Source organism: Cynocephalus volans, chromosome 4 (assembly GCF_027409185.1).
Source record: "Cynocephalus volans isolate mCynVol1 chromosome 4, mCynVol1.pri, whole genome shotgun sequence".
NCBI classification, from domain to species: domain Eukaryota; kingdom Metazoa; phylum Chordata; class Mammalia; order Dermoptera; family Cynocephalidae; genus Cynocephalus; species Cynocephalus volans.
In genome coordinates, this window is record NC_084463.1 from 102,248,775 (window position 1) to 102,265,445 (window position 16,671).

Consider the following 16,671-nt stretch of genomic DNA (forward strand, 5'->3'; position numbering starts at 1 on the left):
TAGGTTTTGTCACCATTTTATCATCATCATAGTGGACCAATGTGTTGTCTTATCGGATGCTAAGATGACCAAAGTCCCTGTTGACTAAATTTTTGCACAAAGGCAGAGTCGACATGGCCCTGAAGCAAAATAGCGAAGGTGTACTTCTGCTTCTGCCAGAATAAACAAAAATACCCGTAGTCTTCTTAGCTTATTGAAATAAAGAAAAAACATTTGCAAGTTAATAACTTTATTACAGGTGGCAGAGGCTCTATTGATTTGCTCTAGTAAAGAAACCACACCTGGAAGAGCAGTACAGCTGGAGTCATCTCCTGTCTTAACCCTTCAGTAATCCACTGTCACTCTCCAATGTTCTTCTCATTCCTGTATGAGCCAAACAGGTGAGTTAAATGGGTAAGTCACAGGAATTTTCACCTCTGAATTTTGATAGTTGCACTAATCTTGCATTTCCTCCATCAATGCATTATTGATTATTGTTTATAATTTTGATAGGGAGGAAGCCCTAGGGCTGTCACTTAACCCTTTCAGCCATAATAGAGATATTTCATGAACTGGAAAGATATATGGGGATTCTGCTATTGCTGAATATACCTAGTCTAAGTATACACTCAGGAACTGGAGAAACTATGGGAAAATAGGTTTAAGGACTGGACTGACAGAGAGGTAGACTAGAATCAAAATTCAGTTTATCACTTGACGCCATAAGCCTCCACTTTGAGTCATGAACCATCGTGCCAACTACAACTCCAAAGATCAGCATGGGAGCCAGTGTCCAACAATCACCAGTGGCACAATATTAATTTCCTAGGGCTGCCATTACAAAGTACCAAAAACTAGGTGGCTTAAACAACAGAAATTTATTCTCCCATCCTCACACGGTATTCTCTTTGTGTCTCTGTGTCAAAAATTTCCTCCTCTTATAAGGACACCACTCATTGGATTAGGGCCCGTGCTAATCCAGTATGATCTCATTTTAACTGGATTATACCTGCAAAGAACCTATTTCCAAATAAGGTCAACTATTTCACAGGTACAGGGCAAGGACTTCAATACATCTTTTGGGGGGACACAACTCAACCCACAAAAGTTACCCGGAAAAATGACTACAGGTCTCACTGGGGGAGCCTCTAAGGAATAGATGGACAGATATTCATGAATCTTGCTTAAATGTACCTGCCTTCACTTCATTCAAGGGACTTGAAGTCTGTGAACTAATCCAAGCCAGGAAATTGGGTCAGACCATAACTATCTTGACTTAAGTTGGTTTTCTTTTCACCAGTTTCAGAGGATTTTTGCTTTTACAAATTAGTTAGGACCTTAGTAAACTGCCCGTATTCTTTAGTCCTAGAGACTCAGTGATCTCAATGGTCAACCTCCAAAGATCCCTGCAAATCAGACTGATCAGAACAGCTGCCAATCAGGGTGACCATGCCCAGCTTGCCCCTGGCCGTTAAGTACTGCTGCCCCACCCTCAGCACCCCAGGGTCCCATCTGCTCATTGAAATCAGGGAGCCCCTTTCATCTGTAGTGTCTTCCCCCAGCATCCCTGTCCTACAGCACTTTCCTTTACATCACTTCCTCACAAACACATTTCTCAATCCCCTGGTACAGAAAATGTCATCAGGGGCCTCTCAGGGGACAGAGTTGGGGGTGAATGAGTCATGCGTATAAACCCACACCAACATCCCCATCTCCCTAATTCTTTGGATCCTTTCTTTTACATTACACCAAAGGATTATTGGCATCTCAGTGTCACTTAACTTCATCATGGAATCCAGGCATCAGTCAACCAACTGAAAAAACTATTAAATCCTATATATATACACCAGAATGGATAAAATTAAAGTGACTGACACTATTTAATGTTGAAGAAGATGTGGAGCAACTAAAATTCACATACATTATTGGTGGGAGTGTAAAATTGCCCAGCCCTTTGAAAAAGTTCTGACAATTTCTTATAAACTAAACATACACCTATCCTATGACCCAACAATCCCATTTCAGGAGAAATGAAAACATACCTCCACACACACAAAAGACTTACATAATGTCCATAGCAGCATTTTCATAATAGCTTAAAACTAGTAAACAATACAAATGACTGTCAAAGGAGAATAGATAAACAAACCACAGTGTTATAGTAGTTTTCTATTGCTGTGTAACAAATAACCCAAAAGTTAGCAATTTAAAATAGCATCCATTTATTAGCTCATAGTTCTATTAAGTCAGAAGTCTGGCACAGCAGGGCTGGATTCTCGCCTGCTCAGAGCTCAGCCAAGCAGTGCTCCTTCTGGGGTCTCTGAAGAAGAATCGCTCCCAAGTTCATTCAGGTTCTTGGCTGAATGCAATTCACTGTGGTTGCAGGACAGAGGTCACGTTTTCTTAGCCACTGTCAGTTGGAGGTCACTCTTGGCTCCTACAGGCCAGCCACATTAGTTGCCATGTGGCCCCTCCATCCAGTAATGAAGAATCTTCCTCATGTTGAGTCCCTCTCATGCTTCAAATCTCTCTGACTTCACTGTTTCTGACCTGCAGACCCTGATGTAAAGGGCTCATGTCATTAGGTCATGTCCACCCAGATAACCACCCTTTTTAAAGTCAACTGTGCTATGTTATATAACTTAATCATGGGAGTGATATCCTATCACACGCGCAGCACTGGAAGTTATACAAAGTACACTCACCAGGAGGCAGGAATCTTGGGGGACATCTTAGAATTCTGCCTACACGGGTGTACTCATTCAATGAAATGCTATTCAGCAATAAAAAGGAATGAACTGTTGATACACACAATGACATGAATGAATCGTGAAAACATTAAACTGAGTAAAAGAAGGCTTATACAAAGAGTATGCAGAGAATTCAAACACAGGAAACTGTAATCTGTCGCGCAAAGAATCAGAAGAGGGGTTACCTCTGAGGCAGTGGGGGTTGGGATTGATTTGGAAGAGGTTTGAGAGAATATTCTGGGAAGATAGTAAGGGTTTGGGCTGCACGGGTGTATTCATGTGTCAAACTTGTGGTGCACTTAAGATTTATGCATTTCACTATATGAAAATTTTACCTGAAAAATTAACAAATAATATTTTCTCCACTTGATCATATGGACACTGAAGTGTTTAGGGGCGAAGTGTATAAATGTGTATAAATTTCAACTTATTTTGAAATCCATTAAAAAATATAATGGATTGACAGAAAAATAGATGGGTGGATATGTGATAAACATAATAAAATGTTACTATAGACCCTAGGAAAAAAATAAATTCATCTTTTAAAAAAAGCAATTAGAACAATTCCCAGCCATTAGAACTAAGTGGACTCCAGACTTCCTGATTAGTGCACCCATCCTGATAAATTCCGCCTAATTTTAAATTATGTTCCTCCGCCCTAGTCTAGCATGCTCAGAATCCATTCCCACATATATTTGCCAGATTATATTCATATAAATTTGAAAATCTTTTAATTCTTTCAGTGGGAAGGCCTTCTTGTGAACTTGACCTCCTGTTTGACCCTGAGGCATGTTGAGGTCTGATTCTAGTTATGGGTGTGAAGACAATGGAGTCAGTGGGGAGGGGGCGTGAGGAGATTTGGCTTCTCTCTCCTTGCCAGATAACTGCCCGTGGGGAAGTCTTCATGTGGTCTTCAAACAAGAGAGAAGCAATCCCATTAGACAGGGTAAGAATGCTGCGTTTTCAGGGGAAGATTGAGATTGTGACCGAGATTGCCAGTGGCTTGCTGTGGTAGACAGCTTCTAACTTGGCTCTCAGCAATCCCTGACTCCTGGTGCTCATGCCCTTGTGTAATCCTCTCCCCTTGAGCATGGGTAGAACCTAGTAATTTGCTTCTCAGAAACAGAATATGGCCGAAGTGGCAGAATGTCATTTCCAAGATTAGGTCAAAAAAGACTGACTTCTGTCTTGCTGGCATTCTCTCTCAATCTTCTTCCTGCACGCTGGTCCTGATGGAGAGGTCCACGTGGCAAGAATCTGAGGGCATCTCCGGCCAACATCTGGTAAGGAACTGAGCCCTTCAGTACCACAGCTCTTGAGTCTTGACAATAACCATGTGAGTGAACTTGGAAGCAGATCTTTCCTTAGTTGAGCCTTCATTTAAGACTGCAGGTCTAGCAGACACCTTGATTGCAGCCTTGTGAGAGACCTTGAAGCAGAGGACTCAAGTAAGCTGGGCCCAGACTTCTGACCAACAGAAACTATGACATAGTAAATGTGTGTTGTTTTAAGTGAATAAGTCTTGGGATAATTTGTTATGCGGCAATGTGTAATACCCCTGCCTAAAATCCATTCTCTCCTTATTCCTCAGCAACAAAGACCCTATTTCATTTGGGATACTAATGTGCCTAATTAAAATCTTGCCTTTTCACAGTCTCCCTGTCAGTTTGATGTGACCATATGACTGAGTTCAGACAAACATGAAGTAAACAGAAGCATTGCATGGAAATTTTAGGAAGGTTAGAGAGATGTCTCACTGTGAGATGTAGATGTACGTTTGCTTGCTTTCTTTCTTCCTCATTCTTGCTGCCTAGAATGTGAATGTGATGGCTGGGATTCCAGCAGTCATCTTACAAGATTAAGTAAACTTGAGGATAGAAACCACATTCTAGGAAGGTAAAACAAAAAGAAAAAAGGAGTCTGAGTCGCTGATGCCCATGGAACAGCCACACTAGCACTGGACTCCCTTTCTTCAGACTTATTTTAAATAAAGAAGAAATAATTATTTTGTTTACACCATCGTTATTTTGGATTTGCCCTTATGTGCACCAACCTAACCCTAACTCATACAGGGCTCAGAGCGCTCAGCCACCCAAATCCTTTTATATATAGCCATACGAGCATGTCCCTCTCCCAAACAATGATCTAACTCTCGCACAGACTTGAGTTTGGTTTTTTTTTTTTTACTCTTTCATTCTCTCTTTAAGCTGTCCATACCACCTCACAGTCCATGTGTTCCTGATTCCCTTCTTACAGATCTCTGACCGTCCTCCAAATTCATGTTCTCAGTGGACACTTCATTCCAGGTGACCACTGGTAATAAACTGATTAACTATTTTGCCATTGAATGCCCTCCATCTGTGGATTTTCACCACCTTTAGTCCCAGTCAGGCCACACAACTATTCCCAAATTCTAGCCATTTCTCTGAGTCTGGCGCCCTCAGCCAATCTTGTACCTACTTGCTATATTAGTCAGAATCATTAGTTACAAGCAACAGAAATAGACTCCATCTTATTTAAGGAAAAAATAATTGTATTAAATTTACAAAAGATATTAGGTATCTCAGAGAATTACTGGAACCACTGGAGAACCAAATACAGAGCCACACATGAAACTAGAACAATGTCCTAAATTAAGCTGCAGTAGTGTCTCCATGAGGACAGCACTGCCACCACTGCCCCTTGCATAGCTGATATGGCTGCCACTGAACCCTTGATGCTGCCGAGAACATGCTCTGTAGGGCCCCTGCTGCCCCTAGAATCATATCTTGCTGTAACCGCATTATCCCTGGAGAGAGCTCTGATGGTCCCTGAGCCCTCACTTCCTCAGCTACGGATTCCTTACCTTAGTCTGTGATCGGTGCACATGATTGGCTGAGATGAGGTCAAGTGTCTATGCCCTGATTGTGAGGAAAGTTCAGGAAGCAAGTGTCTGGCGTGTATTAGGTTGGGGGTAATTCCCCTAACTTAGAAGTGATTTCAGATGCCAGATGCCAAAAAAGAATAACAAATGTCAACTCTTTCCTGTGGTCAGGCCAAAGTGCTGAAAGGACTGGGAGAATCTCACTTTCCTAATTCCTCGAGATCTTCCCAGATATCCCCATTTCACCTGTTGGACATTTACCTTTCCTAATCAATGCATTCACTCTAGGGTGTGGCAGAGCAGTGGTCATCCTCCTGCAACAGCCTGGATTGCCGGCCCCAGGCAGAGGCTCCTACCAGGGTTACAACTTGTCTTGCTGCTCCTCATTTGCTTGTCTCTCTCTTGAAGCACCTTTCTGAGGTTGTAGACAATGTGCTCCAACACTTCTCCATTTTCCTACTTAATCCTCTGACATTGCAACCACATGGCAGGGGAGAAGACTGAAGACAAGTTCTAAGAGTGGTTGAAGCAGTGGTTTTCCCAGCTGCTTCATGATCATCTGACAAGGGCAGGCTTGCGATGGGGGGATTCCACTGCATCCCACCCTCCACATCAGCAGGGCCAGTTCCATAGTTTAAGTTCTTCCATTTGCATCTCTACACACCTCGGACTGATTTCTTACTTGGATTCCTTTGTTTGGAAGTGAAAGAAATCTAACTTGAACTAAATTAAACATAAAGAAGAATGTGTTGGGAAATAAAATCCAATAAAGTGCTGAACAACAATTTTGCAAAAAGAATAAGGAAGCCTCAGGAATAATTGGAACTAGGCACTTAAATTCTAACACGATTCTCTTTCTCTTTTGCCTCAGCTGCTGCTTCTTTCATCACTGCAGACTGCCTTCCTTCCCTTCATCATGGGGAACGTGGCTGTAAATATTTCCTGAGCTTTATATTTATAGCCTTCACCATTCAAAAAAGAATGACTTGTTTCTAAGTTCAAATAAGAAAAATGGTGAGGGAGGGTTTTATTAACGCATCTTTGGACAGGACCCACACCCAGACCAGTTATGACTGCGGGCAAGATTACGTAAGAGCAGTAGTCCCTGGGTAGCCATGTGGGTGGAGGGGACAGTTCTCAAGAGGGAAGAGCTATGCTGGAATGATCACACCATAGATGTCCACTACAGCAGCCCTTAGGTAGGTCCCCTTCCATGCCCAATAACCTGGATAATCTTGTCAATGTGTGGCATGGTTGGTAGGATCAAACTCTTTTTTTCCTTCCCCTTTTAAAAAGAGTCAACAAACCTTTATTGTGTCATTCTCTTGCACAAAATAACTAAAACATTCTAAGGAGAGATACCCCCACCTCCATAGATATGTTCCCATTTTTCCACTGATAGAGTTTGGATGTGTTGTCCCTGCCAAAACTCATGTGGAAATCTGAACCCCAATGTGGCAGTGCTGGAAGCTGTTTGAGTCATGGGGGGGAATCCCTCATGAATGGATTAATGCTCTCCCTGGGGGAGGAGGGGGTAGTGAGTGAGATCTCACTCTATTAGTTCCCGCAAGAGCTGGTTGCTTAAAAGACCCTGGCACCTCTCCTCTCTGTGTTGCTTCCTCTCACCATGTGATCTGCTTGTACCCACTGGCTGCCTGCTGCTTTTCTGCCATGAGTGGAAGCAGTCTAAGGCCCACGCCAGATGCAGCTGTCCCAGAATTGTAAGCCAAATAAACCTCTGCTCTTTATAAATTACCCAGTCTCAGGTATTTCTGTTATAGCAGCACAAATGGACTAATACACCCACCTAACTGAGAGATCCTTAAGGAAAGAATCCAAGATGGACTTATCCCCATGTGTCTAGCACTTCATGAGGGTCCATTATGAACGGGACATTCAAAAATGTTTATAGAACTGGGTTAAGATCTTTCCTCGTTCTACAGGGATCCCTGAGGGCTGGACATTTGGGGCCCTGCAAAGGCCTAACGCTAGAAGCTAAAAACAAAAATGGAAAGTAGTAGAAGACTAGGTGGCCTAAGGTACTGGTAGGAAAAAGAGAATGGTTAACAAAGATTGTCTTCATAACAGAGGCATGAACAAGAGACTGTGGGTTCTGACAGAAAGGTTGGGAGAATATACAGTACAGTCAATGTGTTTGCCTCCAACTCTCCCTGGACTAGACAGTCACAGCAGGAGAGAAGAGGGATTTTGAAGATGGCTGCTTACAAAGTTGGGAGATAAATGGGGTTAAGAGGAATTCTAGTTAAGCAGGACCAGACAATGTGTAAACTTTTCACTGATAGTTAAGCTCCATAGCATACTAGAAGTTAGACCCTGACATCTGATCAAGCTTGGCTTTCAATCATACTTGCACAGTGATGACACTGAGGACGTTGCTTCAGAGGGTGAGAAGATGCATGCTGATGGGAAGGAAGAGCCGCTCCATGCCTTACCCCACAGGAGAGAAGGACGGACCAGGAGTGCACTGGAGTAATAAACCAGCATGGTGGCCACATTCTGAGCCTAGGAGATCCTTGCTCAGAGCTCTGAGGGGAAGCTAAGATTGTAGAAGTGGGAATAGGTGGTGGTACCTGGGAATCTCCAGGCTACTGCTCTCCACATGACCACACAGAAAGAGTTCTCCAGGACATGGGTCCTTCCTCCTCCATTCTCATGGTGCTGCCACTGCCCAGGCTCAGAGAGTAAGTCAGGGTAGGGTCAGAGCTGGGACCAGAGCAGAAGATACAGGACAGCCCCCACTGGACACACCCCAGGCTCCTTCTTGCATGCTGCTCCCTCTGTGGTGGAACCTCCCACCCTGACACGGTCCACTGTTTTTATTTTACTCTTCCTAAGGATCCGTCCCTGGGCCTTAGTCTCTTCATCTAAAAAATAAAGGGGGTGGGCTGGGTAACTTTGCAGAACCCCGATGTCTTCTAAAATCTTGAGGGTAGAGGTGATGCTGTGGTGCAAACGAGGGTGTCTAGATTGTGTATCCAAGTATCAGGTGTAATGAATAAGAGAAGCCTGGCCAGATTCTGGTCTGGGTCTGGGTCTGTCAGTCACACAGTGCTTAGTCACCAGGTAAAAGAGGGAGAAGGGATAGTGAGGGTGGTGATAGTAGCTAATTTACTATGTGCCAGGCACTATTCAAACATTTTATATATTTTAATTTATCTAATTTATTAAAATAAACTAGTCTACAGGTGAGAAAACTGAGGCACAAAGAGGTTGAGTGACTTACCATAAGTCACACAGCTCATCAGTGGCAGCACCTGACCTGGAGCCCAGCAGTCAGGCTCCAAAACTTGTCATAACTCATGGAAGTGAAGACATCATGCTCAACAAGGAGGCATCACAGCAATTTTGCTGTGACAGCATCTCATGCCAGAGCATTTTTAGTTCCCTGGGAATATACGCATTTTGGGGGAAGGGGGTCTCAGTCAGGATGAGCTCCCCACATCAGACTCTCAACTACCAGCTCCTCTGGTGTGAGGCCCTTGCAGAGTACCTCCCACTCTGCCTCCATCTCTCAAACCCACACACATGCACACGCATACACAACAGCACATACACACACATACACATATGCGTGCAGCCTGACCTTCAAAGTCCCCCCACTTCCCCATCTCCACCATCTGAAAGAACTGGAGATACTGGTCTGCACCCAATAGGGGACAAGATTCAAGGCAGCTTCTTGGGCTGCTTCTCAGCTCCTGTGCCAATCAGCAAATGCAAATGACTGACTGCAGAGAGAGAAACGTCCACCTCCACAGTCCTGAGGCGTGGGAAGGCCAGCAAATGCCCAGCTAAGCCTGTAACATGCATTTTACAATAAAACTTCTAACCACCACTGCCATTTGTTTGGTTGCCTATACAGGTGACAAGCGTTTAGAGATTATATTGGTCAGAACTCTTGGTTGCACTTATCAGAAGCCCAACTACAAGTAGTTTAGACAGCAGGAAATTTGTTGGCTCAAGGACCAAACTGTAGAAATGACAGGGCTGGACTGTGGTCTCTGAGACAGCTGGTACCAGGATGTTAAGCAGCATTGGGCCTCTTTGTCTCCCCTAAAATCTCTGCTTGTCCCTGAAGGCAAGTTTCAGTTGTTCCTACCACGGGAGGGCCTAAGGGAAGCGGTGGCCCAGTCTGATCTCCCAATTCTGAGATCCCTTGGGCTCTCCATAGAGGATATGTCCAAGGGCAGAGCTGCACTTCACACACCAGTGAAAAGAACTTTTGAAACAGTTGAGCTCAACCCCTACAAGTTTAAGCCTAGAAGGTAATTTGAGAAAAACAGAAAATAACAAGTGTTGATGAGGATGGGGAGAAATTTGAACACTGTTCTCTGTTGGTGGGAATGTAAAATGGCACAGCTGCTGTGGAAAACAGTACGTCAGTTCCTCAAAAAGTAAAAGTAGAATTACCATATGACCCAGCAAGTCCACTTCTGGGTATATATCCGAAAGAGTTAAATGCAGGCTCTCAAAGAGGTATTTCCATATCCTTATTCATAGCAATGTTATGCATAATAGCCAATAGGTGGAAGCAACCCAAGTATCCACTGATGGATGAATGGATAAGGAAAAAGGGGTATATACATACGTTGTAATATTATTCATCCTTAAAAAGGAAGTTCTGACACCCGCTGCAACATGGTTGAACTTTGAGGACATTATGCTATGTGAAATAAACCAGTCACAAAAAGACAAACACCATATGATTACACTTACAATAGATACTTAGAGTAGTAGCGACAGTGGCTGGGGGTACCAGGGACTGGGGGTCAGAGGGAACACGGAGCCAGGGTTTAATGGGTACAGAGTTTTGATTTTACAAGGCGAAAGAGTTATGGAAATAAATGATGGTGATGGTTGTACATTATGAAAGTATTTAATAACATTGAATTGTACACTTAAAAATGTTTAAGTTTGTAAATTTTATGTTGTGTATTTTACCACAATAAAATAACTTGGAAAAAAAAGTAGCTTGAGAAAACACTTCAAAGAAATGAAGGGGATGACCTGAGGAGGGGCATGCTCCCCATTGTGTTGGCGAACTTGGGGGAGAGGAAGTCCAGGAGTCCTTCTCTCAACCACCAAGGACTTTGGCTAGTAACAAGGACATGCCCCTCTCCTGGCTTCTCACAGGGTCTCAGACTCCCCATCTGCAGGACCTGCCAAGACTCCAATGGAGAAGGCTGGGGGCTGGCTGGGTGGGGAAAATGCTCTATCCACCTCAGGTCAGTGTGGCAGGGGCAGACTGTTCCATTCTCCTGGTAAGGATTCTGAGTGCGTGGGGTTGTCCCACAGCATGAACAGCCAGTGACTGAATCCATGCGGGGATGGAGGGGTGTCTGTGGCCATGCACAGACTGAGTCTAGGTGGTTTTCCTGCAGAAGAAAGGGGCTTCTGGAGGACAGGAGTGAGAGGCTGAAGGAAAGTAAATGGGTCACTGGGTTACTCCCCCTTCCTGACATCCATCACACACACAGACACTCACCCTGTGCCCAAGGGTCACACCAGAGGGTCACACCCGGCAGAGGTGGGGAGAAGGATTGAGCTGAGGCAACTGGGGGAGGGGAGAGGCAGGTCGGCCGGCCAGCCCTGAAGGTGCAAAGGTGCGGGCTCATGTGGTCTTCAGGACTAGTCAGGCCAGAGGGACTCAGCTCTAGCGACCCTCCCCCTCGGCAGCCTTGTGCCGGGCCGCCCCGCAGCGCCTCCATCACAATCCCTCGGTCCCGCCACCTCCGCACTCCAGCTCGCGGGTATCAGCTCTCCAGAGGCTCTTTCTCTCCGCCCGTCAGCCTCTGTTCCTCCGCTTGCGTCCGTCCCTGGCCTTGTTTCTCTGAGGCTGTCCCTCTGCCTGTGTCTGTCTCACCATTACCGTCCCTGTTTTGTCTCATCCTTCTGCCGGTCTCCACCGTAATCCTTGCTGCCGTCCAGGTCTCATCCCCATCCCTCCTCAACCCTATCCCAGGTCTCCATATCTATCTCACTTTCTCCTTCTCTGTCTCTCTCTCTTACCCTTGTCTCCTTCTCTGTCCCTGCCTTGTCCCCACCTCTACCCGTCTCTTGTACACGTTTCATCCTTGTCTCCATCCGTGTACCCGTATCTCTCTTCTCCCTTTCTCCATCACTGTTTGTCCCTTCCTCTCCCTGTCTTCGTCCCCGTCTCCTCTCTATATCCACGTCCCCTCCCCGTCGCTGTCCCAGGCTCCGTCTCTTCCTCGTCCTTGTCTCCATACCCTCCTGGGCCGCCTCCGCCGTCCCCGCCGGTACTGGACCTTACTGGGGGCGGGGCTGAGGGGCCGGATCAGAATAACTCGGTTATCAGAGCGAATTGAATTAACTTCTTCACACGAGCGCCTCCGGGCCTGCCTCCCCTCCCTTCCGCGGGGCCGCAGGTGGGGAGGCCCGGGAAGGAGGTCGGGACCCTCCGCCTTGGCACCATGTGCAGAGACCGAAGGTCTGGTCTGAATTGAGGCAGGATGGAAAACCTGGGGATGGGGTCCTGCGCAGCCCCGCCCCGCACCTCGGGAACCCTAAGAGGGCAGCAGGGACCCTTTGGGGTGGGGGTCGCGGTGGCTGGAGGCGGGGTCTGGGCTGCCCGGGCCCCGCCCCCGCGGAGCTCGCCCCGCCCCGCCCCCTCCGCGGGGTCCTGCGCGTTAAAAGGCGCGCGGGCCGGGCAGGGCTGCACTTGCGTTGCACCCGGGCAGAGTGTGGCCGCGACGGGGCGGGCGGACTCCCGGGCGTTCAGAGCCGGCCTCGGGTCCTCAACGCCTGGGGCTCGAACCTCCATCCCGACATCCTCCCGGACCCGGACCCCGACCCCGACCCGGCCCGGCCCGGCCCCCGTCCCCGCCCCCCGGGCCGATGGACTACTCCTACCTCAATTCGTACGACTCGTGCGTGGCGGCCATGGAGGCGTCTGCCTACGGCGACTTCGGCGCCTGTAGCCAGCCTGGCGGCTTCCAATACAGCCCCCTGCGGCCCGCCTTCCCCGCGGCGGGGCCACCCTGCCCCGCGCTCGGCTCTTCCAACTGCGCGCTTGGCGCCCTACGCGACCACCAGCCCGCGCCCTACTCGGCAGGTGAGCGCAGCCCCGGTTTAACCTTCCTTCCAAATCCTGCGGAACCCCCAGCCCCTGCCCTACTCACCAAATGAATGCGACTGTTTCCCACAGCCACCCGCATCTCTGCCCTGGCCAGACCCTCTAACGCCCCGCGAAACCCCCAGTACTACGAGCTTCCCCTCGCCAGTGATGAGCCCCACCCTCTCATTCCTCCCATTCCTCTTTCTAGCTCCCAATCTCTGTTTCATGCCCTTCGGGTCAAGGAAATAGATCTCCAGTCCAGCCCTGGGCTCCTCACCAGGTCCTTCTCTCCCCACCTGCAAAAGCTACCACCAAACCTCTCCATCCCCAGTATCCTTGGAAGAGGCTCCCCGCTCAATCCAATTAGCCCCCATCCTTACCACCCCTGCTCCACTTTTTGCGCGACCCTCAGTGCGGCAGATGAGCTGCCCGGATGGGAACCTTCCTAGAGCCCAGCGCCATCAGGCCCCTTCCGCCCTGTCTTGGACCCATCCCACTGAGGCACAAACCCTTCTGCACCACCAAAATCAGTTCCTGTACCCCGCAGAAAAGCGGGCCCAGGTCATTAAGACACTTTCATTTCCCCATTCTCACCAGACACTCTCCCAGCTTGAGTCCTGCAGAACTCAGAAGCAGCTCCTATTCCCCCAATCCCCTCGATCCAAGTCCCTGTCCGAGCTCTCAACCTCACTGAGTCTCTCGGCCATCCCTATCCCTCTGATTAGAGTCCCAGCCTGCCCCACTCTCCTTATCTCCTTCCCCCCTGTGAAGACCACTGGGGACCCAAGTATAAGACTGGGAACTGGGGGGTGGGGAGATAGGTACCTGGATTTGGAGAAATGAGAACCAGGGAGATACGGCCAGAGACTAGAACAGAGATGAAGAGACTGGGTAACCTGGGCCAGATGAGCACAGTTTTTGGGGAGATGGGGATAAGGTACAGAGAGGTGGGAGCAGAGGTGGGAAGAATGGGGACCCTAGGAGAAATGGTGACCTGGGTTTGGGGAGATGAGGATAAGAACTGGGTGATGGGCACAGGAATTATGGAGATGGGGACCAAGGACGATTGGAAACAAAGATGAAGAAGATGGGAGTAGGAATGAGTCATTGGAGAAAAGGATTAGGGCAGATGGGGACCTGGAGAGATGGGACAAGGATGAAGGTGAATATGGAGACATAAACCAGGGTTAGAGATGGGGATGGGAGACAGTGTCAGAAACACTGTCTATGGGGCAGTAGAGACTGGGATGGGCTATGGAAAGAGAGTGAAGGGGAGGAGTGGGACCAGCTTTGGGGGAGATGGGACATAGACAAGGTGCCTGGGAGGAAGAAGGGCAAAGGGAAGATGGAGGAACTTGGTGGGGAAGAATAAGAACCCTTCTCAGTGGGCCCAAAGAGAAGAGACGCCCAGAAGGGGAAAGTTGAAGAGAGATTAGAATGGAGGATGAGGAGGAAAAGAAGAGGGGGACTCCTGGAGGAGAATAAGGAACATGGATGTGAGACGGGGCTGAGGAAATAAGGCCTAGGAAGGAGAGAGATGGAGGGGTAGAGGGGGCCACATCCACTCATGGCAGGGCTGAAAGTGGACTTGGCAGCAGAGTGTCAGTTGCAGAGCTTTGGCCTGGGACTTTGCTAGTGGGGAGACCTGTGATGCTGAGGACACCTGCTATACACCCAGGACTAGGGTGGACCGAGCAGGACCTGAAGTCAGCCGGGCAGACGGGCTGGGGGAGAGGCACACCGAGGGGAGGAGCAGAGGGGCAGGTGGAATGGGGGGAGCAGAGGGAGGTGGCGGGAACAGGACGGGGGCGGCGCACTACAGGTTGGGGGTCTTTGGCTGGAGGGTCGGGTTCTGGTTTCCTCGAGGCAGCTCTCGGGCCCCAGGTCTCTCTGGCTCGGTCCGCCTTCACCCTTGCTGGCTTTGTTGAGGATAGGAAGTTCGTTCCGCCCCGGGCTGCGAGGACCAAAGCGGGGGACCACGTCAGGGACCGGGGTGGCGGTGCGTGCTTCCCTCTGGGGCGGGACACCGCGGGCTGAGCTCGGCCTCTCACGCTCCTCACCGTCGTTGCCCCCGTGCTCCCGCACACACCCGCAGTGCCCTACAAGTTTTTCCCGGAGCCGTCTGGCCTGCACGAGAAGCGCAAGCAGCGGCGCATCCGCACCACGTTCACCAGCGCTCAGCTCAAGGAGCTGGAGCGCGTCTTCGCCGAGACCCACTACCCCGACATTTACACGCGCGAGGAGCTGGCGCTCAAGATCGACCTCACCGAGGCTCGCGTGCAGGTACGTGTATGTCCGTGAGTGCGGGAGTGCGCGCGCGGGAGGTTACGGCCGGACACCCGGGGGCCGCGGGTCGCTGCGGCCTGGAAGCGGAGGTCTAGGGCCAGGGACCAGGGCGGAGTCTGAGGGTGGTTGGGCAGCCAGGAGGCAGCAGGGCCAGGACTTGGAGGCCCTGGGGAGACCCGAACTATTTAGCTCCATGTTACTTCCGCTTGGATTTCCCCTCAGTCTCCCTCTTAGAGCAGGACGTTCAGAGTGATGCTTGAGAAGCCAGGACGAAGGCCGAGGAGGTAGAGGGAGCCCCGGGCGACCTCAGGGCCGAGCCCACGGAGGAGTGGAGTCAGGTCACTCAGCACCTCCAGGTCCCCTCCCCAGGCGGCAGCTGTGAAAGCTTGGGGCAGGGCTGAGGAGAGACGCGCCAGGGCGGACTCTGGTGTCTCTCTGCACAAATCCCGTGTACTGATGTCCAGCTTGTCTGCCTTGACAGGAAGCCCTGGACAAAAGGTTTCCCTAGCGCCCTAAGCCGCTCTCCTGGGAACGCTCCAGGCGGGAACTCCCGGAGCTTCCTAAAAGAGGGAATTGGGGGACAGGGCTTAGAGGGAGGAGGAGAGAGAAGGCAAGTCCCTTCCAGGAGACCAAGAATACTGGGAAGCAGCGGGGTCCGGGGGTGAGCAGATCCCAAGGGTAAGACCCTAAAGACCTGGAGGAAGGGGCGAGTGAGTGGTGGAGAGCGGCGCGGCCCGTGCTCGGAAGGCTGTGGGCCCCTCCGACTGGTAACAATCCGGGCCGGCCCTTTCCGCCTCGCGACCCGGCCTGACGCCGTGCGTTCTCCGAGCCTCGTCGGGGCTGACTGGCGTCTGTGCCCGCAGGTCTGGTTCCAGAACCGCCGGGCCAAATTCCGCAAACAGGAGCGCGCGGCCAGCGCCAAGGGCGCGGCGGGCGCGGCGGGCGCCAAAAAGGGCGAGGCGCGCTGTTCGTCCGAGGACGACGACTCCAAGGAGTCCACGTGCAGCCCCACGCCCGACAGCACCGCGTCGCTGCCGCCGCCGCCCGCGCCCGGCCTGGCCAGCCCGCGCCTGAGCCCCAGCCCGCTGCCCGCCGCCCTGGGCTCGGGGCCCGGGCCCGGGCCGGGGCCACAGCCGCTCAAGGGCGCGTTGTGGGCAGGCGTGGCGGGCGGTGGGGGCGGAGGGCCCGGCGCCGGCGCGGCCGAGCTACTTAAGGCCTGGCAGCCGGCGGAGCCGGGGCCCGGGCCCTTCTCGGGGGTTCTGTCCTCCTTTCACCGGAAGCCCGGCCCCGCCCTGAAGACCAATCTCTTCTAGCCGCCGGCCTCTGGAGGCTCTGAGCCGGCCCCCAGAGACGCCACTGCCCCTCCGGGACCCGACAGAGTCCCTCCCCATCCCGGCCGCCTGACTGGAAGCACCCATCCGTCCCCACCGCCCACGGCGTCTGACCCTTAGGTGTGCCCTCCCCAGCTCTGGAGACCAAATCAGTGCCATTCTCGTTCCCGCCAGCACCACCCAGCAGAGCGGAATACTTTTCACCGGGAGCCCCTCCGGGAGAGCCCGGAGCCCCTTCTAGCTTGGCCTTCCTTGGAGCTGGGATCAAATAACGGCTGTCCTTAACGCAAACGTGAGGGTCCTCAAGGAGCGGCACGGCCCCCTCCCCTTGCTCTGCAGCTGGCTGGGTCACTCCTTGGTGACCTG

At 50.5% G+C, this 16,671-nt stretch overlaps 1 protein-coding gene across 2 annotated transcripts; it reads left to right on the top strand.

Annotated features, from left to right (window-relative positions):
* Positions 1-12,468: 12,468 nt before the first annotated feature.
* Positions 12,469-16,287, top strand: PHOX2A (paired like homeobox 2A). Of its 2 annotated transcripts, none has more exons than XM_063095878.1 (3): positions 12,469-12,685; positions 14,784-14,985; positions 15,804-16,287. In XM_063095878.1, exons 1-3 carry the CDS (start codon positions 12,469-12,471, stop codon positions 16,285-16,287), a joined length of 903 nt encoding a protein of 300 aa, XP_062951948.1. The 2 variants fall into 2 exon arrangements, with proteins under 2 accessions (XP_062951948.1, XP_062951949.1); XM_063095879.1 differs by having other exon boundaries at positions 14,784-14,971; positions 15,838-16,287.
* The last annotated feature ends 384 nt before the right edge of the window (positions 16,288-16,671 follow it).